Genomic DNA, 27638 nt, shown 5'->3' on the forward strand with positions numbered 1-27638 from the left:
TTGTAATACTGTGTTTGTACTTCTGAAATCTGTGCTCATTAGCACAGTAAACAATGAATCAACCAAATCTATCAAACAGAAGTCTGTAAGTTCTGAGGCACTCTACCTGAAATACTTTTAAGTGCAAAGAATAGCTGGACGAGTAGTCAATTTGTAACCAAAATGAAAGCGAAGTGTTGCCATGAGACATTGGGCCTCATCATACTCCCACTGAAGTCTATAGAAGTTTCGGAATTGACATCAGTGGGATCAGGACTACCCTAATTTCACACCACATTTCAGCCTGATGTGTATTTTCATGAGTGAGTTAGAAACTCCTGGAAGGTGAAATTTGGAAAGAAAATACTGGCAAGGCCTTAACTATAGTAGTAATTGCTGACATTGCTATAATGACTCACAAAATATCTGATACAATAATAAACCTGTTAAACACATTAATTTATTCTATTTTCCATCAAGGCTATGTACTCATATAGAGAAGGTTATAAGAGGTTCAATATGTATCATGATTACAGCACATTCCAGTCAAGCATACTAGCATCAAAACAAATATTTTTATGAAACATCATTCAGTACAGAAACATTCAGCATTTATCAATTATTTTCTATCTTGATCAGATAATGTTTATACCAGGAGATTATTGATGGGTCCAGAGATGACTGGGTCCAAATTTTACCAATTTTAAATTAAATAGATATTATGCCACTTAAAATATGTTGCTTTCTAGCAAAATGCTTCCATATAGTACAGCTGTATTTGTAACACAGTTAAAAGTAAAAAAGCTAAAAGACCATCAAAGTTGCTTTTGCAGCAGTCACGGATCATTAAAATCTTATTTTATACAGTGGGTCTGGAGGTTTTTTTAATACATAATTTTAAAAAACATTTTTTCTCTAAACTCCTATGGCTCTCTAACCTCTTAAAATGTGATTCACTTTTCAACCTATGCTAAAATTATGAGTACTTCTGAAGTGGATGCGGAAGAAAGCTGGAGGGTAGGACTGCCCCAAGTTCAAGGGTTCTCAAACTGGGAGTCGTGACCCCTCAGAGGGTCGTGAGGTTATTACATGGGGGTCGCGAGCTGTCAGCCTCCATCCCCAAACCCTGCTTCATCTCCAGCATTTATAATAGTGTTAAATATTAAAAAATGTGTTTTTAATTTATAAGGAGGGGTCACACTCAGAGACTTGCTGTGTGAAAGGGGTCACCAATACAAAAGTTTGAGAACCACTGCCCAAGTGTCTTTCAGCCAAATCCAAGCCAAAGTTTCATATAATTCAGAACATAGCATAAAAGACATATAAAAAGAATCCCAGACAGCCTTTATGCTGGTCCATAAACATTATGGGTAGTTTTATTAAAGTGTCCATAACTGTTTCAATAAAATTCTAGTGCTCTGAGTTGTGATCTGTTCCAGGCTTTAGCAAGTTCCTGTTAAATGTGTAAAAGTTAAGCAGAAAGACATTTTTGTAAGGAGACTAAGAATCAGCTGTGCCAGGTACCTGAAACTTTGTTAGGGTGGTCAGTGAAAAAATTATAAATAACTATAGACTATTTTAAGTGACCTTACACTGGATACTTCCTATAACTTTTTTTGATTTATCCTAATTAACTTTTTAAATTTTAGTATGGATGAAGGCAACTGCAAAAATACTGATATGACTAATTAAAAGAGGAAATGTATCTTCTTCTTTTAAAAAATACTGAAATAATTACTGTCAAATTAATTCTGTACTTGGAAACATAAGGTTCCTGTTAACTTTTTCTTTTCTGCCCAACACCTGTACTCTCTATCTAATGGAAAATGTTATCCGGCATCCTAAAGGGAAGGTGTTAAAAAGCACAATAATAAACATAGTACCAAAAATAACTACTTAACAATATTTTACTGTACTGCAACTCTATTTAAGGAGAGCTCTGAAAACATTTAAATTACTCAGCTCCTTGCAGATTGTGTTAAATTCCCCATTTCGGGGAACTGTGCACACTTCTCCTTTTGGACAGGATCTTGCCCATTTTGTTGGTAAGTATGGGAGCACGTAGCCATCATACTTATATTTCCACGTAGGAACAGTAAACTCCCCACCACCACCACTCCGTATTTGACAAATATACAGAGAAAAAAAACCCTGAGATCTCTGCCAGGTGATCAGGGGTTACTATCAAACATATTAACCTTGGGAAAAAAGAGGTAGCATGAAAATAATAAACAAATGCATGTCTTCCGCTGCATTTCCTTCAAGGACGTGTGCTATTGCAGACAAGAGCATAGAGTTGCAAACCACAGTTAGCGGTATACAGAGCGAGAGCTCTCCCATGTGACCGAAAAAAAGATTATTTTGAACATTGTCATTTCAAGTAAGTAAATAAATAAAGACCAAAGCTCCGGAAGTTTCACCTTTTTTAATGTATGTCAGATAACAGGCGATGGTGGTTGTAGCGGGGAATAACTCAACGCTGGGTTAATTGTCAGGGAGGATCGTTTTATGTATACGCTATTGGCTGTGTTGCTGGTTGGTTTCGAAAGTTGCCACAGACCCTATTGTGAAAACAAGCCGGCAGCAGAACCTACAGCCGGACTAAAGCGCGGAGTGTTTGCTACCTTGTGGTTTGGGTCCCTAAGACCTCAGTCGAGGCACATGTGCTTTCGGATCATTTACCTAGGTACACGCAGGTTTTTTCATGGGGAAAGGGGGTAAAGCATCGGGGGGAAGGCCAAAGATTTGTTTTATGGTGCTGAAAATGCTCCCAGAATTGTATGCGAAAAAGCTGCATAAAGGCACCATAAGCGGAGCCCCCCCTCCCCCCATCGCCCCAAACCACACCGACACTTCGCGCATGTAACACCCCCACCCACAGCGCTTACTTTGTACAAGAAGGTGGAAGTGGCACGTCGAAGTAAATTAGAGGGAGAGTTTTGATAGGTTGTTATCTGCCCTGGGAGGCGTTCACACTTTTTTACTATTGGGTATGTAAATTGTTTTTAATAAGATCTGCCTTTTTTTTTAAGGGCGAAAAACAAACCAGACTCTCTTTACCTTAATAGTCTGAAGGATTGTTTTGTTTGTTGTTGTTGTTTTTTTTCCCTAGCTTTCATTTATTCAAGGAAATGTTTTAGGCTTTAGATTGACAGGGTTTTAGCAAAAAAATCTTTGGCACCAAATTATAAAGTATTATTATTTATTATTATGTATTATTCTTATTTATTTGGCAAACAAGATAGTCCAGGCTTTTTTCAAAACAAACAAAAAATGGGTTCCTGGGAAAACCCGGAGAGAAGTACAGATCGGAGACAGTCTTGTCATTCCCTCTAGTCCTGACCGCGGATGGGGGAGATCGCCGGAAAGCAAAGCTCCTTCTCCTGTGGGGGATGCACATTGTTTTATTTATTTTGAAGGCTGCCGAAGTATGAGGACGGGGTTGAGACACCACGTGCTGCTGACTCTCATCAGCATAACGATCGCCTTAGCCAGAGAGTCCTGTATATATAAACCACAAAAACCTAATCAGTAGAAATCCCAGCCTTCAATAACCACATTTAGGACCCAAAAAAATAAATTTAAAAAAAAAAAAACACCCCAACGGAGGCATTTTTTTTCGGCTCCTTCATCCTCCCCGACCTCAACTTTTGGGACCCAAAAGAAAGTTTTTTAAAACCAGCTTTTCAGAAAAAAATTAATTACCTTTTTTGCTTTTTTGCTGTTGTTAATCAAGGGAAGGGAAAAAAAACAGATTTTTGTTAGTCTCTTCGACTCGACGGACTTGGACCCCGCCGCCACTTAATTAAAGGGGACCGGAGTGCACCCAAGCTCCCTTTTGCAACAAGTTACTTGAGCGTATTTTAGAAAACAGCCTGACAATTGTTTCTGTCTGTTCTCCCCTCTTCTTTTTCCGGGAGTCAGAAGTCTGAACTTTTTAAAAAAGCCCTGCTCCTCTTTACGCAGCCTCCTAATGTTTCTCTTTTAATTATTAGTATTTTGACTACGGTTTGTTGTTGTTGTTTGTTGTTTTTTTCTGGCTAAAAACCCAGGAACTTTCTTGTTTGGGCTGAAGTAGCTTTGGGGGAAGGGAAACAGCTTTGCAGAGACACTTTTCAAAACTTTTTAACCCCCCCCCCCGAAGCAATAACTAATAATCGGAAAAGCTGAGAAGTCACTTGGCATCTAAACTTTCTCCGATCAAGATTTTTTTTGTGGAGGGGGGAGACTTCCTTGGAGGAAAACGGGACATTCCCCTTAGCACCCCCACTCAGTAGTTGAAACCTACCCTCCTCTTCTCGCTGCTGCTTCTCCTGCAAACAGCAGCAACCCAGGAAGCTGAAATCAGCAGCTGCTTTACCTCTCCCAGGCAACCTTTAAAAATCCAAAAGGAGAAGAGAAAAGACAAAAGGAAAGACAGAAAAGAAGGAAATCCCGAGCACTTGAGAGAAGACGCGGTGGCTGGAAGGAGGGAAGGAAAAAAGAGCAAGAGAGACTGAACGAGAAGGAAGGAAGCAGGAGAAGCTCTTTTTGCAGCACCCGGGACCATGCAGTTTCCAGCTGGGCTTTGCTAAGAGGGGGGCAGCCCTAGGATCCCACTGCCAGACACAGTGTCCCCCATTCCTCCAGGCTGCAGACTCGCCCCCAAATCAGCCACATCACCCCTCCTTTTTTTAGCTGTGATTTTTCCCCTCCTGCATTTAACCCGCTCCTGCTCTTTCCTCCCCTGTCTTCTCCCCTCCACTTCTCCATTCACCCCTTTTTTAACCCCCCCACTACACGCCTCCTCGAGTGACCCCCCCACCGCCCCCTCAGCTCGCTAACTTGTGGCTGTTGTGATGCGTATTCCCGTAGATCCCAGCACCAGCCGGAGGTTCAGCCCCCCCTCCAGCAGCCTGCAGCCCGGCAAGATGAGCGAAGTGAGCCCGGTAGTGGCAGCCCAGCAGCAGCAGCAGCAGCAGCAAGAGGCGGCGGCGGCGGCGGCCGTGCCCAGGCTGCGCCCCCACGATAACCGCACCATGGTGGAGATCATCGCCGATCACCCCGCCGAGCTGGTCCGGACCGACAGCCCGAACTTCCTGTGCTCCGTGCTGCCCTCGCACTGGCGCTGCAACAAGACCCTCCCGGTGGCATTCAAGGTAAGACCCCCCCCCCCCTTTCCTGGCCGCCGCTACGCTCGGTGTGCCCGGCAGCCTCCCCGCCGCTTCTCCGCTAGCCACCGGAGCCAGGCTAGCCTCCCGCTCCCCCCCCGTGAACACTTATACACCCCCCGCAGCAAGGGCAGTGTGTCCTCTCTGCCCCCGTTAACACCCGTGTGCCCCCCCCATGACTGTGCACCCCTTAGGGGTCCCTCACGAACAGCCGTGCCCCCGAGGCACTAGGGGAATGGGCACCGTATCCTGTCATTCCACTGGTCACTGCATAGACCCCTGACCCAAAAGGCCACCTCCCTTCTCACGGCCCCCCCCCGCTAGCAGTACACCCCTAGCCACAAGGAAAAGGAACCCTTTATTCTCATTTCACAACCACACCCGCCCTCACCACAAGGCAGTGCAGCAACTAACTGCCCACCCCATATAACGACCGAGCACCCCCTACCACAGGGGCAATGCGCAAGCTGACGCCTCCCCTTAGCAAGCGCATACTGTCAGCCACCGCAGGAATCATCTAACTACGCTCCATTCACAGCCACGTCTCCTAACCACCAGCAATGCCTCCCTATTAGCGCCCCCCACAACAGTTATCCACTCCTTAGCACCCACTGAACCCGCTTCTCCATTGACACCCCAACACTACCAGGGCAAGGCAGCTAACGCCTCACTCCATCTTACACTGCCAACCAGAAGAACAATGCACCCCCTAACCACATGAGCAGTGTAACCTCTAAGTAACAGGGGGACTGGATGCAGAATATCTTTCCAGTAGGTGGGGGGGATTTACCCATCTCCAAAGCAATGTATAGGGTCATAAGAAAGGGGAGAGGAGAAAGGGTGGCTTTTAGCTTCCTCCAAATGTTCCCTCTCCTCTATTTCAGCACCAAAGGTCTGCCCCCTTCCTTTCACAATGTCTAAAGACATTTTAATTGATGTATGAAACAGGGGTTGATGGTGTTGTGTGTGCGTGCCCTACTGTTGATTTAGGAAGGACACCAGGAGAAGGACCCACGTTCCTGATGGAACTTTCTTTCCCTTTTTCACTTGAGTGTGTCTCTCTAGGTGTCAGGTTGAACTTACTTTTTGCGAAGCGTCAAGCTATTTGTATTTCATTGTGTGAGGAGTTAGGAGGTTGCTGCCTCCCGGAGTTACACTATTTTACAGCTGCTTCTGGAAAACAGATCCTCCCAAGCTAGGGGTAGAAAAATTATCCAGGTTTTAAAACTGGGATCTACAAAGGGGCTAAGAGTGAGGAGAGGGGACAGAGCTCTTGCCCTCCCAGTGGGAGATGGTACCCCTTCACTTCTCCTGCTGGACAAGTTAGGAAGTGTCTGTCCAGAAGACGCTCATTTTGACAGGGGACAGTGCATACGTTATCAGAAACATCATACGCTATTTAGATAATAAATACCACCCAGATCTAAATCGGGAATGTTGTTTTTCGTTTTCAGTCGACATCCACACACTCTGCTAATGTTAAGAAAGGATTATTTGGTGGTTGTTTGTGTGCTTGCTTTTAAGCAAGCCTTTACCCTCCCACCAAACTTTCCGCTGCAGATTTATTTCAATTCCTTCAGTGGTGAAATGAGCAGTAACTCGGCTGTCCTAAAAGCACCTGTGCCTGTCCATCAGCACCTGAGTCAGTCCAAAACCCAGCATCTGAATTAGCAGATCTAAACTTTGCAAATTTGGATGTTACTGCTTGTGTAAAATCGAAACCCCTCCAACTTCCTGATATTGTAGCATCCAGGGCAAAATGTAGTTACCTTGCCTGAAAATCATTGAAAAGCAGAAGAGTTTTAAATCGGTATTTTTCTAGAACAAAGTATAACTATCTAACAGTGCTGTAGTTCCTGACCGATAGAGATGTAATCATTACTAAGGGAGGATATATTTGTAAGTGAAAAATCAAGAGCATCAGTAAAGGAAACTGATGTTAAAATAAGTGTATGAAAAGCGGACATGGAGACTGAATGGTTTGCTTTAATATCAGACAGAGAAACAGACTACATTTGTCTGAAGCTCACATATATGACAGAGAAAGGTTGTGTAAGAACCCAGTCTGCCTTAGAGTTAAATGATTAGTAGTCTTTGTGGGCCCCACTTGTTAAAGATTGCAGCAAACAGGCTAAACAAACCATTAGAAACATCTTCTCTTTCTGTAACTTTCCCAAGCATTAAAGGGCCATGGCAAATACCAGGTGTAGATCACTTCTCCTTAGCAAATCTTATTCAGAGGGCACTGGTGGTTGCGGGGAAGGAGGAGGAGATTTCAGGCAACTTTTATTGTAATTTTGATCATTGTTAGATTACATGAGTATTAACGTTATAGTTCACAGAAGTAAACATTACATATTGCAGTTATATCTGTCTCTGGCTTCTTTTGAAATGTCAGGCATCACCTTCTACTGTTTCTTATTTACTTACCTTTAAAGGATACTATCACATCTGCTGGATTAAAAAGCTTAGGAGAAAAATATGAACCAAATATGACACAAGATATGGTTACAAAAAAGCATATTTAAACCGGATAAAAGGACAGATGTCTTAGAGCATTTCCCAATTCCTCTCTGTCTATATATATTTATGCACACACTAGCTAAATTGGACAAATTATTCAGTATGCACAATATTCAAATACTATAGTAATAAAAGCCATACAGGTACCTATTGACAGACCCGCATAGATTTATCCAGTTTATTGAGGTGTCAGGGATATTAAATTGACTACAAGCAGTTCTTTGACCACTTACACCACCACTCAGCTATAAAGCATGTATACATTTACATACATCTGTATTTTTACACAGAGAATATATGTGCATGCATTAGATATACATTCTGTATATATTACCTTTATTTACTAATGAAAAACTGTGCTGTAAATCCTAATTACATTTACTTAATAATTATCTTGAACACATATTTTATCAGTTTTCTTTTCACTATATAAATTAAAATGGTATGTAACTCTGCACAATTTCAAGATGAAATAATCCAAATGCATATATAACAAAAAAATAAAATATCACTATAACTTAATGTAACACAGTAGCAGTTATCTTTAACCAATATATATATATATAAACACAGATCTGGGATGTATCGTAACTAGCTCACATACAGCATGCTTTTTAAAAATTGGCAACTGAAGTTTTACTGGCAATAAATAATATGTTGATGATAATATTTTGAATGGTGTGTTAAGTATATCATAATTCTGTTATAGGATTCTCTAGTTAAAAAGTGCTTTGGACATACCACTGTTTTAATTTAAAAAAACAGATATAAATCAACTGTAAGAAAGGAAGTATGTTATAAACAGTGCTAGTTTTGATTATAATTTTTTAAAATCATGTTGGCTAGTAAGACACTTGAATTGGAGTATTAATATTTACATGAGCTGTGAAGGGAGTTCTTGTTTAATGTACTGAGTAGTAAAACTAAGTTAGTGCAAACTATTTTTATAGTGAAGAATGTTAACAATGCACTTATTAACATAGCTTTGTAGCTGCTTAATAATGTTCAGGTGGCTAAGATATAAAGGAAATTGGGACAATGGGTCTGGGGCCAAATCATGTTCACGTTATTCACAAGTACTTCCATAGTAGTCAATGGGACTACTTACTTGAGTAGGGATAACAGGATTTGTCCCTCAGTTGACAATTCTTTTGGGAGCATCTTACTGAGATGCACAAAGACAGAGTTATTACATCAGGCTTGTATGTTCGTTGTTGTCCTGCAAGATGCTGATAGTAGCAAAAAGCATTAGTTGACATAAAATAATAACAATCAAGAAAAAATCAATGTACAGTATTAAATCTATATCCAGTAGCACCAGTAGTTAAGGGTCTGTCAGCGTTTTCACTCTAACCCCCAGTTTTCAGAGTTTATAACTCAGCTGTTTTAAATAGCTTCAAGCTGAACTTGGTGTATAAATTGTCAGTCCAGATGTATTTTTTTAAACAAAAAGTAGTGCAAATCAGTTATTCTGTTTTAAGTTATAGACCATTAAAATATTTTTAATAGCTTCAGATGCTCTTTTGGCAAACTCTAGGCAAGAAAAGACATTATTTGTAATATAGGAGGTTTTACATTCTGGGACTCCTTTATGCGAATAACGCCTTTTAGTATTTTTGCAAGCAAAGGTATTGAAATGATAGAGATAGTAGTGTTTGAAAACAGCTAATAGCATGTACACAAGCTCTTTCTGGAAACAATCTTTTTACTATGTAAAGAGTCTTACTACATAATATTATTGTGTAGTATTTTTGCTTCACATTTATAACGTCAGTCTTCAGAGTACATACCTTGGCCATTTCAAATCTCATGGGACTGAAACTGGGCAAACAGGTTGCCAGACCAGACATGAATTGTTATTCGAAAAAGTACATGCATTGATAAAGTCATTTTCAAATTCTAAGATTTGTGTTTTGTGGCTCCATGTGCCTTTTTGCTGAGACCTAGCTAAAAAAAACCCCAAATGCTTAATTTTTAGCCAACAGAATTTATAGGTATTTTAGTATGGATTGGTGCCTTTTGGAAAATAAATATTTTTAAATGGCTGAGATATTAATCTTTGAAAAAGAGCTAAACAGCCCACAGAGTAGCTACTCTTAGTTATTTATGGTTAATGATTAGTACTACTGCCTTTTTTTTTTTGCAATGCATTATAATCCTTGATTTTCTGTCTAAGATATTTTAAATCATTTTAGGTTGATACGTGGTATAAAAACTGCCAACTCAAGTTCACTTCTTTACACAAAAAGTCTTTCAATACATGAAGTTATTTTTAATGAAAAAGTGTATAAATAATATGTATTTTTCTAACTTTCTGACTTTTTTGTAAAGCTATGGGCCAGAACAGTGACATTACAAATGTGCCATAGCCTATTAATATTTCATTACAAAAATTATAAAAAGGCACTGGTAAATGTATTATTCTTACTCAGTAGTAGAGAAATCTTTTGTGCGGTATGATTGAACTTTGTTTTATTAGACAAAGTTTCATGTTTGTACCCAGAGCTCCATATGTCTTTTCTTAGTAAGAATAATACTCAGTGACATTACATAACAGTGTGTCAAAGGATGCTGAATATTAAGAATAATGTCAGTGCATATTAGGTATGAGCAGCACACCAGCACTATGACCCTTGCAAGAAGTGTCATACACAAATTGTACTGCTGTTTAAAATGACAAATTGAACTTAAATAGACAACAACATTTAAAAAAAACAAAAACCCACTTACGGGTCAGAGTGAAACCCATTGAAAATGAAGATGTTGGGATTCAAGATAGTAGGACCTTCAAAGATTATTTTATCTTACTCATGCTCACGCCATTGTGTCCAGATAGCAATCTATATTATTATTACAAGGGTTCAAGGCAGATTGTGATCAATATTACCCAATATTTGATTTGCTGCATACATAGACACAAGGAGGTGAGTTGAGGACAGAGTAATTTCACTCCCTCATTTTGAGGCCCCTTGACAGACTTGCACTTCCTTCTCTGCTCTGAGTTTCTTTTGCTTTTCTGGATGTAATGTGTTGGATTTTTTTGTTTTTTAAGATATTTAAAAATAAGTTGTAATTACATTGGACATGTATATGGATAACAAGAATATCCAGAGTGGTAATAGTAAAAACTCAAAAGTTAAATTTTTTTTAGAAGTAATATAAAACCTCGTGCTTCAGGCTTTAAACCAAATTCTGACTAGTAGGGGGTAGGTGGGCAGATTATTCCACATCTGCCTATTGTGGGATTTCTAGAACTTTGCTCTGAAGTATCTGGATCTGGCAGCTGTCAGAGACAGGATATTGGGCTAGGTGGACCATGGGCCTTATTCAATATGTCAATTCCTATGTTCTTGTGGTCAGTGACATTAAAATCACTTTACAGTAATTTTTGGGGTGAAATCCTGCTTCACTGAAGTTAGTGGCAACACTCCCTTTGTATGTTAGGTGGCCTTTGGAAAATTATAAAAGCATCAATTTAATCCATCATATACAGTGCATCAGCTTTGCTACATGCTTGCTCCAATTTAGATCACCAGAGCAATAATTTTTAGTATGGAATCTATCAATTAATGTATATTTCAAATTTGGTATACATTTGACACTATATTTGTTGCTGTTCAGCACACAGGGTTATATCATGCCATCCATATTTATTCAGAGCTGTTAATTATAGTATTTCTACTTAATTGATGGTATGATTTGACCTGAACTTATTAGTTTCAGACATGATCATATTTGGGAAAGACATTTAAAGTTGAATTGATTACAAAATGTCATAGCGTATATTTCAGAAAAAAAGAGTTGAACATCACCTGGTTTTGTAGTATGAATAATAAAAAAGTAATATCTGACCATCAAATGGTAGTAAGGGTAAAGGGACAGGGTTCAGTAGAATCATAAGCTAGAATGTCTCAGGCTAAATATTTTTATAAAAAGTTTTAAAACTCATGCGCAAAATTTGCGACTCTATTTGTTACACATTTATATTTGGGGTTAGTAATGTTATAGTAAAGGGCCTCGGAAAATTATTTGCTTTGTACTGTTGTGGAGAATCATTGCATCCTATCTGAAGTAATGTTGAAATAAACTTTAATAGTGAATCAGTGTTCATGTTCTAATTTAAATATAAAAATACTATTTTATATCCCAAAGCATTGTCAAAACAGAATATAATAATCTGTTCTCACCTCTGGCTACACTGAAATGCAGTATCTGTTTAATAGCCCACTCCAGCAATACACAATCTGTAGGACAAGCAGTGAGAATATCATATATATTTGAAATACAAGGTCAAATTATGGTGGTATAATGTTGTCACCCAAGTTAGAATTAGAACAATACACCAATGTTAACCACACCCTACTCTTGAGAGAAGTGCTAGGAGATCTTTAACAACTACAAGTGGATAGGCTCTTGGTTTTATGTTGTATCTGAGAGATGTCAGTTCCAGCAGCAGAAGGCCTCATAACAGAATGTTGGAGAACTCTTCCAAAGGAGGTGTGCCATTTACTGAAGCCCCAGCATTACTCCCCGCTGCAGCTAGATGTTATTTGGAGGTCTCCCCTCCAACTCTTTAGGCCTGACCAGGGCCGGCTCTAGGTTTTTTGCCGCCCCAAGCAAAAAATTTGCTGCCCCAAGCTCCAAGAGCAGAACTGCCCAAGCAAAAAAAAAAGGATGGCCAGAATGCTGCCCTTGGGATTGTGCCGCTCCAAGCACGTGCTTGCTTTGCTGGTGCCTAGAGCCGGTCCTGGGCCTGACCCAGTTTCTCTGGTGAAATCTGACATGATCAGGTGCTCAGATACTACAGTGGTGGGAGCCGGTCTAAGAGTTTAAATAGAACAGAATTGCAGAGCGAAATGGCTGCTGATAATAATATCCAACTTTCCATTTCAAATGCATTCTCATGTATGATTTATGTATATGAGCCATATTTCATGTTTTCCCACTGCACACGGGCTGCAAAGAACAAAGTTGGCTTTAAGGATTTATTAAACCATATACTCCCCATAAAGATACTGAATTTTTGACGTGGTAAAACAAAGAAGGACCTTCTATTAGACTATGAAAAAGTGAGGCGTTATGAGATGTTGCTCTGTTTGATGTAACTCTTTATTCCTTACTCTGCTGGCTCATGACTGTAGACCACAATTGACAGCAATAACCACCGCAGAGCTTAATACCGAAGATGCATATGTGTAAACTGCAACAAAACCAAACATTTTCAAACCTAATTTCAAGAATTATTGCTGTCTCCCCATTGTCACAGGTGGTAGCTTTAGGAGAAGTACCTGATGGGACCGTGGTCACCGTCATGGCTGGAAATGATGAAAACTATTCTGCAGAGCTGAGGAACGCTTCTGCTGTGATGAAGAACCAAGTGGCCAGGTTTAATGACCTAAGATTTGTGGGCAGGAGTGGAAGAGGTACGCTGTTACATTTTATATTTGTATAATGAATAACAAGTGCAGTTGAGAAGTCAATCTGCTTCCACAATGAAATACTGATTAGTTTGTAAATAAATCCCCATCAGCCTTTGATTTACAGGAATAAATGCTGGTTTTGTTCACAAACTTCAGCATTTGTCCAAACCAAGTTTGTTGTCTTTGCACCTTGCCAGGTTTTTCTGACTCCTGACATTTTTTGCTTGTTTTTATGACATCTGAATTTTGAAAAAAAAAATTTGCCGACCTGGTTCTATATTTTACTCATATTGGGAGGGGAGAATGAAGAGTTTCACATTTTGAGTTACATGAAGTCACACAACAAATTTCAGGCCATGGTAATAATGAGAGAAGAAAAATGCATGTGCTTTTGTAACAGTAAAGCTGCCTCTTAACTGGTAGCAGGAAGAGCTATCATTATGTTCTTTGTATCTCACATGCGCTATTGGTAGGGCCCTACCAAATTCACAGTCCATTTTGGTCAATTTCATTGTCATATGATTTAAAAAATCATAAATTTAATGATTCCAGCTATTTAAATTTGAAATGTCAGGTGTTGTAATTGTAGGGGTCCTGACCCAAAAAGGAGTTGTGTGTATGGGGGGGCTCACAAGGTTGTTGTGTGGAGGTTGCGGTACTGCTGTCCTTACTTCTGCGCTGCTGCTGGCGGCGGCGCTGCCTTAGAGCTGGGCATATGGAGAGTGGCAGCTGCTGGCCAGGAATCCAGTTCTGAAGACAGAGCTGCCGTCAGCAGCAGCACAGAAGTAGGGATGGCATGGTATGGTATTGCCACCCTTACTTCTGCACGGCTGTCTGCAGAGCTGGGCCCTCAGTCAGCAGCCATCGCCCTGTGGCCACCCAGCTCTGAAGGCACCACACAAGTAAGGGTGCCAATTCCACAGCCCCTCTAAAATAGCCTTGCGACTCCCCTGTAACTCTTGGGTCAGGACCACCAATTTGAGAAACACTAATCTCCGCCATGAAATCTGTATCGTATAGGGTAAAAGCAAACAAAAGAGCAGATTTCACAGGGGAAGACCAGATTTCACGGTCCATGACGCATTTTTTATGGCCATGAATTTGGTAGGGCCCTAGCTATAGGCCAGGGATCAGCAACTTTTGGCATGCAGCCTGTCAAGGAAATCTGCTGGCGGGCAGGGCCGGTTTGTTTACCTGCAGCGTCCGCAGGTTCGGCCGATCGCAGCCCCCATGGGCTGCGGTTCACCGTTCCAGGCCAATGGGGGCTGCGGGAAGTGGCGGCCAGCACATCCCTTGGCCCATGCCACTTCCCGCAGCCCCCATTGGCCTGGCACGGCGTACCACAGCCAGTGGGGGCTGCGATCGGCCGAACCTGCGGACGCTGCAGGTAAACAAACCGGCCCTGCCCACCAGCAGATTTCCTTGACAGGCCGCATGCCAAAAGTTGCTGATCCCTGCTATAGGCCATACACTTTATGGGCCTAATCCCATAGGACTTTTCATTGACTTCAGCATGCTTTGGATCAGGCTCCACATATGCTGCAACATGCAATCGTATGTTCTGTGTCTATAGCTTGCTTAACTTTATAAACTTTGGTTGTAGGCTTTTGGTTTGAATGAAATTTAACCGCTAATAAACATTGCTTACATCAGAATGGCAGAGAATATAACTTTCTAGTTTCCTAAAGATTTAGAGCCCTGAAATTGTCTCTTTGCTGCTTAAGAGCTTCCTCTAATCTGAAATCTATACTCCAGTCATAAGAAGCTTTTATAACCAAGGCAAGATTGAAAAGAATTTCCTTTTAAAATTCTTGCAGCTGCTTTAAAATTTGAGTTAACGACTGAAAGGATGCCTTGAAGGAAACTGACTTGTCAGTTTTTACTGAAGGAATCCTTAGAGGGGTTTGCTATATCAGGCCACTGATTCAGCCTAAATATTTTTGTTTATTTCATGTAATACTTAGTTTTTAAAAAGTCATCCAGGGGAAAAAAAAAGGTTACACACTCTGTTGCAAAGTTAACAAAAATGCTAATTTTATAATAATACACTATGTAGAGGAGTTGCAATTTAGCTTTGACAGAGAAAATCGTTTATCAGAGAAAGTCAAACCTCTGACAACTGCCTCTGTATTTCAAATCAGATGGCACATTGTTACCATTATAAGTGTTTCCAGTGAGTAGATTTTGTTTTAGGTATGTGACCTATAATGTGTACTTTTTAGCTTTTAAGTTTTTTTAAATTATGTATAATAAAGGACCACTCTACTGCAAAGGTAATACGATATAAAAATGGAGTTCACTACCCTCTAGGATAAGGTGTTCTTCTTCTCTTCCATTTATCTTACTTTCTTTAAAAAAAAAAGTTGCTGTCTGCTTTTGTCTTTCCATTGATGGATTAAATCGGAAGGTTCTCTGGCTCCACGACCAGTGCAGCCTTACAATAAAAGTACAGTAGTTATATCCCATAACAAGTGATGAAAAAGAACTGACATATGATGTACTACCTGTGCACTCTGAATCTCATTTGAAACCTATGAAATATACTTTTTTATTAAAACATAGGGAAATGAAGTAGAGTATCTAAAGGATCAGGCACTATATACATATACACACATATTTTAATTTTAATTTTATATATATATAGAACACTTTTCAAATTTGGCCAAAGTAGTTTAATTTATCTTTTGTGTTCTTCAGTCTTTGGTTAAGAAGTTTTCTCTGATCAATCTGGGTAACATCTATGGAAAAGTGATAGTGTACTTTACAAACTCTCAACATATTTATTTAAGAAACTTCAAAGAAAAACAAAGGGTGTGCACTGTTTTACTATATTGGCTTTCTGAGTTTTGGCTAGTTTCCCAAATAGCAATTTTTATATTTAAAAAAAAAGAAAGAAAAAGACAGACTTAACTGCTTGCAGACTTTTCACGCATGGAAGATGAAGAAAGCTTCTTTTGATGAAGTGTAATTATGTCCAAACAGAGCTGACCCCCTCCCCCTATATTTCTTATGATCTTAACGGAAGAAAGTAGGGATTTTCCTTTGAAGCAGCCGGGACTTGGTGGAAGATCTGAAATGCCACATTCTGCTGCCAGAGGCGGGATGGAGAAATTGGTCCAGACTTGTCTTCCAAACTTAGACAGAACAGAGAGAGAGAGTTATCATTAATGATAGATTTTTATAACACCACTTAAAATAGCAGGAAAGCAAACAGTAGTAGCAAACAGACATGAGAAAGCTACAAAGAGAGCAGAGAAGAATATTGGTGGGTACATGAAGTTAGATAGGAAAAATAAAATAGTAAAGAAGTCATTTTTCAGAGGCAAGAAACTAATCCACACCTGTTTCTGACTTTACATTTACATATGTCAAAATAGCTCCCTCTTTGATCTTTGTATCTCTAAATTTAATCATCAAGTCTGAATCATCAACCTACCTCTTTACCTTCTCTCCACTTCCCTTCTTTCCCATGATCCAATGGGGATACTCTGATTGCACATTTTAATATTATCCAACAAAAGAGATTACCTGCAACTTCACCGTTTTGTTTATTTTCTATCCCATGGCAACACAGACACTTTTTTAGATGGGGAAATACAAGTACCCTAATACTGGGCCCTAAATGTGTATGCAGAAGTCCCATTAGTGGGAGTTGCTTATGCGAGGTTGTAGGGCTTATCCTTAGGGGCCTGCTTCAAAGTCTATTGGAGTCAATGGAATGACTCCCATCTTCAATAGGTTTTGGATCAGGCCCTTAATTTTTTTGTGTCTTGATATTTTGAATTAAGCACATTAGCATCTGGATGAAAAAAATATGCAACACATCCACAGGTCGCCAAGTCTGCTTCCAAGCTAATTTCTCTTGTTAGCTTTAGGCTCCAACATATGTCAGTCTTGCCCATTAGTATGTCAGTTGCACTCACATGTGTTAATGACAAAGAATGCACAGTTTGGGGACACATTCAAGCGAGAGTGCCAAATAATTTCTTACCCTGTGAGGCTCATTAAAGAGTACTACAATTATTCATTAGCTACCAGAGGTAAATAGTTTAAATTTTTAAGGGCACAGAGAAAGCTATTAAAAAAAAAGGTATATAGGAATATTTTGCAGCTGATGAAAGATATCCAGAAAATCAATTAAATCTAACTGTGGAAAGCGTAAGTGTCCACACAAATACATAATCCTCTGAAATGTACTTTGGGCCAAATCTTGAAAAGGTGCCGATGCCTTTAATCCCCTTAGACTTGCCTGGAAGTAGAGGGTGCTCAGCATGTTGAGGATTGGGCCCTTGTACTACAAAAAGCAGTGAATTGGTTACTTGGAGGGCTGAGACTTCTTGAATGCTGATACATTATTGCATCTGTTTAGCTAAGAATATCAAGTAGGGAAAAGAAAATTCTCCCCCTTTCAAATTAGACGTGCTCAACTGCTCGTATTTAGGCTTTGGCAGGATGATAATTTAGACATGCGCGCAGGCTTTGGCAGAAGGCAAAATATAGCCCTTTATATGAAGTGTGTATTTTTTGGCCATTGTATTATGCAGAGATATTTTTGGGTTAGAAAACCTTGCAGTACTTGTCTGGTTGTAGAATGAATTTTCGAACTGTCATAAGCAGTGTGCTTTATCCTGTTTTTTTTAAATCTAAACAGGCTTTTATGGCCATTTGACATATTAATAAAACCATAATATGGTAGGCCCAAATTCTGTCTGTAGATGCACTTGGAAACTCCCATAGATGTTAGCAGTAGCCACCCCTGGACAAATGGGTGAAATGTCACCGGTGAATTTTTGTGTAAGCAATAGGTTAAATTCCTGCTATTACTCTATAGTTTCTCTTCTCTGCAATGCCAGTTTTGAGAGACCTGCAGAAGGGTCTCTCTCTACCTTTTTCTAGAGTAGCAAGGATGAGGGCAGCTAACTTCTTCCACATGCTCCCGTTGCTGCTTGCTACCAGAATTTGACCTTTTTGGTTTTTCATCCCTGCTGCCAGAGCCTGGAACTCACAGACTTCACTCTCAGTTGTGTCTGTTGGAAAAATGGGCGCAACTGGAACACAGTACCACCTGGAAAGTTATTTTACTCTACATGACAGTTCTATTCTCTTGAAACATTCTCTGTTGCTTGCTCTTAGAAAAATGTGGCCAAGACCGTCTGAAGTTGTACGCTTGGTAGTAAATGATGTGTATCTCAGGCAGGTTTTGAAAGTGTATGACTTGGCTTGAAAAGAAAGACCAATTACTAGATTTGACAGCCAAAGACCTGTTCTGTATTAGGCTTTATATATAGCCTGTTCTCTATTAGGCTTTGAATTGATTGCATTAAGTTTTGCGCTCTTACATATTGTTTAAGATTTGTGTTTTGATTGAATGCCTTCAGAGTTCAACGAGAGGGAAAAAAAGTCACTGGCCAAAAAAAAAAAAAACCCCCAACAAAAGGGTTTTAAGATTCTGGTAAAGTAGCAGCTTAAATGAGCAATAAGGCCTGAGATTGCTGACTGTTTTATTGAGTCACTGTTGTACGCCCACCTTTTCCTGTCTTGAAAGAGTTTGCAGTTTTGACTATCTGACGTGACTAACCGTTGCATATCTGACTGATTACAACTGTCAGTGAGTCTGCAGAACAGAGGCCAGTGTCTTGGGAGAATGTATGCTGAGATCCAGTCTTTTGGTTTATTTATTTAGTTCTTCATTGTGCCAAAGGCTGCAGATCATCGTGTACAACGTCTATATGAAATGTAACACTGAAAAGTTAAAATGCAGATTTGTGATAGAAAATATTTTATACATACAAAAACAATTTCTCACTGTCAGAGGATAGATATTTAAAGATTTAATAGATGGAGTATATGTAAAGAAAAACATCTGCTCCAGTAACAAAGACAGCATCATATCCATGATAGGCAGATTAAGGACGGAGACACTAAATGTTAAATGGCCCCCATGAGGATGTATATTTTTTCCCTCATATTATTGTAGTAAAGTCAAACAAATAAAATGATAAAACAATGTGAAGTAAATAACATTAGGAACAAATTCTGCTCTCTGTCACCCCACAGTAAAACTTAAATAACTCTATTTAAATTAACTGAATTGCTTTGGATTTACAATGATATAAATGGGAGCAGAATTTGGCTTATCCTCAGTAGTGAATTATTCTTGTTCTATCCTTGTGTCACAATCTAATATTAAATAAGAAATCTTAAATTGTCAACACTTGGATGGTATTACTGATATTAGAATATAACTGAAGGGGAAGAAAACTCCTATGATTTGTTTGTGTTTTTAATTTGCATGATTGTGGAAGTGATTGGGAAGAACTGTAAACACCTTTTATTCTTTACTGCCCATGAATATAGCTGTTTTCATGTTATAGTCATTCTTCATTTGTTATTTTTGTTCTCTCTGTAGGGAAGAGTTTTACCTTAACAATAACTGTCCTTACGAACCCCCCGCAAGTTGCTACATACCACAGAGCTATAAAGGTTACAGTGGATGGACCAAGAGAGCCAAGGAGTAAGTACTATGTTCCCTCTTTATGCTCTAATATCTGCTGATGTGAGTCTGTAAAAGTAAAATGTTAATTTTGTTTAATAGAGTCTTATAGATGGAATAGATTTCTTTATGAAACATAGATCCCCATTCAGCAAAATACTTAAGCACATGCTTAACTCTGAAGTATGTGAGTAGTTCCATTGACCTCAGTGGCACTACTCATACATTTGAAATTAAGCATGTGCTTAAATTCTTATGAAGTAGGGCAATATTGAGCCTGATTTCATGTACACTAAGGCCCCTTTACATCATTCAGGCATTATATGGGAACATTAGAAACAGTGGGCCTGATTCTTATTTACACTAACGGTCCTTTATACTGCCAGAATGGTGTAAAGGGGCCTTGGTGTTAATGAGAATCAGGCCTACTGTTTCCATGTATCATTTGATTTTGGGACAGTGGACCCAGTCCAACAAGGTGCTGAGTGCCCTCAAATTCCATTGACTTCAAACTGAGGAGACTCAGAAGTTAGCAGACTCTCTCAGTGCCATGCAGGATCAGTCTCAGTGGATGCGTGGAAATACAAAGTGGTGCCTCCTCCTTTGCTCAGGATTTAATTTGCCATCATACACTTAATGCATCTGGCCCAATGACCTCTGGTTAATCACGTCACACCTGAAATTGGATTTTCCTAGCACAATGTCCATTTTCAACTGGGTACTTACCACAGATCCTGGGAGCTAAGGATTAAAAAAACAGACTTTCACTCACCCATGTATCTTTTATAACATGCACACGCCTTAATGATCAAAAATCTATTTGAAATAATTGCTGGCTTTCTTGTTATGACAGTTGTGTTTGGTTATATTCCAGTAATTGTTATAGATAGCTCCTACTAATAAATAGTCAGACCTGGTTAATTCATCTTGGTTTATCTGTCTGGCTGGCAGATTTAACTGGTAATCAATCTTGCATCATGCAGGTACCACTGAGGAGCCAGTCCTAGATTTTTTTTCTTAATCTAGCTAGAAACAGTGTTTCCAAATTGATTGGGATTAACCAGGTCTAGCTGTATTTAAATTATATGTAGAGATTAAGGATTATTTGATGAATAACCACATTAAAAATATTTCCTAATGGAAGCATCTCAATTCATTGTTTTATCTTTGATCAGCAAATTCAGACTAGACCTTTGAGGAGATTATAGGGAGTTTTACTTAAAATACCGCAAAGGTTCAGGTAGGTAGAGTTGTACACAAGTGAAGTGGCTCCCATGCCAATACAGCTGATTTTGCAGGTCCTTCCCCAATGATTGGGAGAAGCGGTTTAAAATGTCTTCTGCCTTACATAAGACCTCCCCCGTCTGCATAATTTTCCCCCGATCAGCAAGTGAGAACAGTCAAGCACATCTGCTCTTATGCATTTCATTCCATAGATGCCTCTGGTGCTGCCTGCTCTTGTTGGAGGTTTTCTGCTTTCATTGCAGAGAGTGTTTTGTCTGTCTACTCTCTTTTGGTAAATTTTCTGTTCTTGCTAAAGATGCTGTGTTCACCTGTGACAGCTGGCCCTGTCTAACCTGCTTGGAGACTTCGGGCTAAATGTGTCCCTGGTGTAATGCTAAAGGAGTTAGTTACATCAGGAATGAATTTGGCTAATCCATTTAGGGGCTGCTTCCTTGTGTTGATGCATCCATGAAATTGGATATCTCCAAGCAGAGGAGACAGTGTGAGTTTGGGGGTGGAGGGAGAAGAGTGTATAGAGGGTAGCATCTGAATAGGCAAGGATGGCACAGACTGTGGAAGGAATAATCTAATTAGACTGGGTCTGCACCCTCACAATAAGCAATTAAAAAAACCTCAGGCTAAATCTTAGAAATCCTATTAAGACCAACTTGAATTTTTTACTCTCGTCTCTTTGGGACAGATATTCAGATGTGATGTGCATCTACTACTCTTAAGTGTGCTCAATAACTCTGAAAATCAGTTCCTGTAGTTTTGATGGAGTCCACATGTATGTAGTTTCCAGTCAGTCAGATGTGGCCAAGAAGGGCCAATTTAAGTTTGGAATGTTGTTTGGCTGGTTTGTGATGCTCATCTTCAGAGTTGGTTGGTTTGTTCAAGCACTGTTGTTTTGGACTGATGTATAAGATATGGGATCATAAGAGCTAGAGACTCACTAGTTGTTTTGAATGGGAGTCATTGATGTGAATTTTAGGAAGAGAGCGGCTCTGGAAAATGGACTCTAATGTAGAAGCTTCACTGAAGTGTTTTTCTTCTGAGAATCCCTGAACTAATTTCTGCTCTTTAGTAATTGCATTAATCAATATAATAAATTAGCACATTTGGCACCTTCCTTGCATGAGGAAAACTATGGTGGTTGGGGGCAATAATGACTTCTGTTCAATAAGGGGCTCTGATAGCAGATGTATTTTTCTGAATGAGTTATGTATCAGCAAACAGTGCCCCTCTTTGCCAGGACCTGCATTTCACTCAAATGTCTGAAGCATGTTATCCTATTTTTCCTCTCTCTGGCGGCTAAACCAGGGCTGTCACATCACAAACAACTTCTTTTCTTAATATACACATCTGGCATTGGCAGTTGGACCAACTTCATAAGAGCACATGATCATCATTCATTACAAGATTAAAAAGTACCCCATGGCATCATTGATGTTTTTTAACTTTGATCTTTTGCAGTTGTGATTCATCTCAGTTATAAAACTTCCCTTTAAAGGAACACAACTGATGACTTATTAGAACCTTCATCCTAAGTAGCGTAAACATAAAATTATGCACATCTTTACAGAATGTCATTTACTTGGGTTGCCAGCTTATCATCTTAAGACATGACTTCATGCTTTAGATCCTGAATTTGTAAGGCGTGTTTATAGGCAAGGCACTTTGACCTTCTGTTGGCAAATTGATTCGAGAGAACAAACACTGTATGTTTTCCAGAAGCAGTATGAGCAGCAGAATACCCTGACAGATATTGCAATCATTTAGAGCCTGACCTGAAGGGGTGCTGAACACTCACAGCACCTGGTGACTTCAGTTGGAGCTTTGGAGGCTCAGCAGTTTGGAAAGTCAAGCTCTTAATATTAGCTCTGTCTAGTTGTATTAAACATCTGCTTGTAGAAGCTTGCTGCTTTCACCTCGCTCTGCTTTGTTATTATTTTAAAATATTTTAAGACAATTGTGTCAGGTTGCCTTGTTAGATTGAGTCTAGAAAGTGAACTGGTAAAAGCTGCCCATTTTTACATGGGGGAAAGGTGAACCTCTTCCTGTGTCTCTTTGTAGGAAAGAGGTGTTTTTTGACTAGTTAACTCAGAGTTAGCCAGAATGCAGTTCAGGGAATTCTACACTGCTGCTCAATCTTTGTGTTGGATTAGGATGGAGCATGGCATGTAGGGTAATAGAATCTGGAGAGTGGATGGAGCAGGGATCTTGGGGACAAATTTGTGCCTTCTCAAATACCTGACATATCCTGTTATGTAACCGCCCCTGTCTTTAATGTACCGGCCTTATAAAATGTAGTCTCCAAACGGCTAGACTACATTTTGTGATCCATTCAAATGGACGTGAAGTTTTGAGCTTTCAGCCAGGGATGGTGTTAGACTTGCTGGGGCCCAGGGCAAAAACTAAGGAGTAGGCCCCCACCCCGTCTCTCTTACCTGCTCACACATTGGATTTCTGCAACTTTTCTGAAGCTGAAGCCCGAACCCTGCTATGAGAGGCTAAAGCCAAAGTTTGAACCCTGTCACATGGGGCCCCCTGCAGCGTGGAGCCAGGCAATTACCCTACTTGCTACCCCCTAACATCAGCCCTGCTTTCGGCATATATTAATTGGTAGGAGAAAAACTCTGCTTTCATTACACTTACTTGCAGAATATTTATGTGCAGCTGAAGCCTGTGAGGTACACATGTAATGAAAGGTATGAGCAAACATTGTCTTTTTGTCTGTATGCTCTACAAAAGACAAGCAAAAACTAGCAAGAGGAGCTGGTCAGTCTGGGTATTAACTGTTTGGCCAACTGGCTTATAAAATGCAGAGCAGTGATTGAGATTTTTGAGATTCTTAGACTTAGAACCATAACAGCTTTTAGGAAGTTCTCTCTCTTTTCTTCCAAGGAGTGGGGGTGGAGGGGTAAGTCTGGGGTTGGTGGAATGTGCTTTAGAGTAGAACAGCTTTAAATCTCTCATTTTTTTTTATTTTTTTTTATTTTTGACTGACTGTCAGGAGCTGGGCTGGTGGCCAAGCAGGAAATGACACATCGAGAGGCATTTGTGTTGTGCAACATTTTGTGGAACTGATGCAAGGCTACATTGCCTGTTTACGCATTCCTTCACTAACAGACTGCATGGCAGTAATTTTATTCAGTGATACATGGCATGCTACGGCAAGGAGCTGGATCCTTCACATCTCTTTATGCAGAATTATCACAGCAGTTAAAACATGCAGTGTGTCCCCTATTTCGAATATTCCCTGGCTTGCTTTCAAAGACTGCTACAACAACCCCTTCTTAACCCAATATATACTGATTTGAATATGTTTTTCCACTGTGGTTAGTTTGTGTAGTGCCAGGTGCTCTTTCAGAACAAGAGCACATTTTACATACGCACAGATTCCACTTTATACTTGTATTTTATATTAAACATTGTTTAAAAAAATGTTTTAAGCAATATGTATTCTGGAAGATGAACACAGGTTAAATATGAATTTGGTAATATGTTGGCATAGTCAGGAAATTTTCATTTTAAATGAACACTGAGGTCATTGAGATATTATAAAAAGGGAGCTGGATTCTCATCCTGGTGGAGGTTAGAAAAACGGGGCCTGGTTCCTATCTCTTTCACTCTGTTGAAATCAGTTAGGTTACTCTGGATTTCTACCACTATAAATGAGAACAAAATAAGGACCAGCAGGGGCATGGTTTGAAAGTTACTGTTTCTGCCATTGATAGGTCTTTACGTCTGTGTTATGAGCAGTTCCATTCGATAAGATGTGAGCTGGAATGTGATCATATGGCCTTAGCAATGTTCAGTGCTGCTGTGCTATGCTGTACAAGTGCGTACACCATGACTATCTGCCATATAACAAATTTATTAGAGCATAAGCTTTCGTGAGCTTCATCGGATGCATTTGGTGGAAAAAACAGAGGGGGGATTGATATACACACACAGAGAACATGAAACAATATCTGTGTGTGTATATCAATCCCCCCTCTGTTTTTTCGACCAAATGCATCCGATGAAGTGAGCTGTAGCTCACGAAAGCTTATGCTCTAATAAATTTGTTAGTCTCTAAGGTGCCACAAGTACTCCTTTTCTTTTTGCGAATACAGACTAACACGGCTGCTACTCTGAAACCTGCCATATAACATAAACCACTTAGGGCCTGATCCTGAAGGTGCAAAGCACCCACACCGTTCATTAATTGCTCTGGGATTTGCAGGTGCTCAGAACCTCTCCAGGTCAGGCCCAGGGTTTCTTAAGCCAGGGGTTCGCAACCTTTTTCTTTCTGAGCTGCTCCCCCATCCCCACACACATACTATAAAAACTCCATGGCCTACCTGTTCCACAGCAACTGTTTTCTACGCCAGGGCTGGTATTAAGGAGTAGCAAGCAGGGCAACTGCCCAGGGTCCCACACCACAGGGCGCCCCACAAAGCTAAGTTGCTCAGGCTTCTGCTTCAGCCCCAGGTGGTGGGCTCAGTCTAACACTAATTCTGCTTGGCAGACCCCTTGAAACCTAATCGCAGCCCCTCAGTAGGCCCCGGACTCCTGGTTGAGGGCCACTGTCTTAAGTAACATGACCTCAGTCTTCTACCCTCTGACGGGGATGGCAAAACTCCCACTGACTTCAGTGGACTGCAAGGCCAGGCCTTGTTTCTCTAAGATACATTAATGATGTAAATTGGGGGACATGTTTCACTCAGCACATTGCATCTGGTTTACCTTCTGCAGTCATGCATTTTCCATGAAACCTAATATAACTGATGGACTGAAGAACATTTCTCCATTCCCCAATTAATATGTATTTTTCCCATTTGGTTTCAGAGGCCTTGGGAAGACTCTTAGTTTAGTTTAAATACCTTGTACTAAAGTACATATCGAGATATGGCATTATAATAGACATTGAAGGGTTAGCTTTGTTTCTGATATGGGAGTTCTTGTGGCATCTTAGAGACTAACAAATTTATTTGAGCATAAGCTTTCATGGCCTAAAGCCCACCTCGTTCTTTCTGCTGATACAAACTAACATAGCTACCACCCTGAAACCTGATATGGGTGTGTAACTCATAACAAGCAAGGCTGCTTGCAGCCATCACAAAACATTCACCACAACTCCTTTAAGTCGCCATTTGAGTTCATTGCGTGTATTTTCATTAATACATAATGCACAGGCTTTTTTTTTTAGTGTCATGTTTCTAGTGCTGGTGGAAGGTTCTGGGTTGACAGGCCTGAAGACTTAAGCCCCCTATTTGTCCATAGAACAGGTATAGCAGAAGCAGCAGCTGCACAAGCTTGACCAGTGTCGCCCACGTGCTTGCCTCTACCCCTGAAGATACTTTTACGGATGAAAAATGATGATGCCCCCACTACTATCATAGATTTAGATGAATCACAAATACCACTTCTTGCAGGTCTATCATCCAAGTCGAGATCAAAACCTGAGATGGCCTAGCTGCAGGCCACAATGTTCTCCACCTCACTAAAGCATTGTAGCAATACACAAGCAGCCGAAAGTATGGAAAGATGATAATACACTGTGATTGTTATAGACAATATGGCTTGAAGAGCAAGTGGAGGGGGGGGGGTTAGTACTGTGTCAATGTCCTCACTTTCTTTTCCAACAATAATATAAAATTGAGGCCATTTCTGTTTTCCATGCTAACTCAGCTGCTTTTGTGCATCTGAGACCCCAAATACATATGGTGAGTGGGATTTTCCCTTATGTTAGCAGTGTGGATATTCGTCCAAGGAAGGAAGAACAAAATCTAGCAATAAAAAGAAATCACATGCCTTCTGCTTTAAAAAAAAAAAAGCTGGTTGTGCCTACAGCAGCTGCAAGATCAGAAAAGAATATCATTCTTCATTGTATTGATGCCAACTGCATATTGTAGGCTTGCTTTAGGGTCTACCACTAGCACCAAGCTTTTGGAAATGCTTTCAAGGTTTGTGTTGCTGTCCTGCATCAGCATATTTTACCTGTTTCTTCCTTAGTCAAACATTCATACTACCCACTCACCTTGCCTCTGGCATGTAACTTGTTTCACAGCACCACGTACACCCTTCTCACTGAACATCACCAACACAAATGGTTTTGCTGCCTCCAGGTCCCTCGTCACGCAGTGCCAGATTCTGCCAACTGTACTTTCATTGAGTCACCTTACTTTTCGCATCACCCCTTTCATTTCATTGGGACTCTTCAGTATGAATAAGGCTGTCAGAATCACAACCACAGTAAACTGGTACTAATTAGTTTGCTACTTTTTTTTTAATCTTGGGGCCCTATCCAACTCCTTGTATCCACAGTGTAGTGGAAATGATCCTGAATACCACCACCAGTGAGAGTTCAGAGGCTAGTAACATCGTCTTTCTGAGCTAGACAGGACAATAACCATCTAAATAAAATAGTACAGTAGGATTTAAGAAAGAACGGGATAAATCTCATAGTGACATTTGTAACTTAAGGTGCTAAAATACAGGGATAACTCAGACCCATGCGGCCGGAGATCACTTAACTAACCCTAGGGTCAGGAAGAAATTATTTCTCTATGAACAACATTGTATAGCCAATGGAGGTTTCCTGGGAAGCACCATGCATAGGATAGGCCATTGCCAGAGGTAGTGTGAAGTATACAATACCAAACTTGATGGACAAACTGTCTGCTCCAATATCGTATAATTTATGGCCTAAATTTTCAAGGGCAGGCTGATTTTTCTGAAAGTGCAGACTCTCTAAAATCAAGCCCCTTTAGTAAATCTTAAATTGGGCAAAAAGAAAAAAACGTACTCAAAATAGTCTCTTTTGAAAATTCAGTCCTATATTTTTAAGTGACACAAAAGTAA

The 27638-nt window shown here is 40.0% G+C and overlaps 1 protein-coding gene and 1 long non-coding RNA gene across 6 annotated transcripts in view; one reads left to right on the forward strand and one right to left on the reverse strand.

The window, feature by feature from the left end:
• RUNX2 (RUNX family transcription factor 2) overlaps positions 1-27638 on the forward strand; it is a 211331-nt gene that overhangs the window by 79755 nt on the left and 103938 nt on the right. For 4 of the 5 annotated variants that reach the window (XM_043510130.1, XM_038397365.2, XM_038397366.2 and 1 more), the window contains exons 1-3: positions 4818-5117; positions 12919-13075; positions 19482-19586. In XM_043510130.1, the coding sequence (XP_043366065.1) occupies positions 4818-5117; positions 12919-13075; positions 19482-19586 (562 nt within the window). Of the gene's footprint in view, positions 1-4817; positions 5118-12918; positions 13076-19481; positions 19587-27638 lie in introns of those variants that run through there. The other variant, XM_038397368.1, reaches the window with a different exon arrangement.
• Positions 1623-3807, reverse strand: LOC122459195. Its single transcript, XR_006279709.1, has 2 exons — positions 3685-3807; positions 1623-3480 (listed from the first exon to the last, which is right to left on the reverse strand). It is a non-coding gene; the product is annotated as an uncharacterized LOC122459195 (long non-coding RNA).

Source organism: Dermochelys coriacea, chromosome 3 (assembly GCF_009764565.3).
Source record: "Dermochelys coriacea isolate rDerCor1 chromosome 3, rDerCor1.pri.v4, whole genome shotgun sequence".
Taxonomy (NCBI): domain Eukaryota; kingdom Metazoa; phylum Chordata; order Testudines; family Dermochelyidae; genus Dermochelys; species Dermochelys coriacea.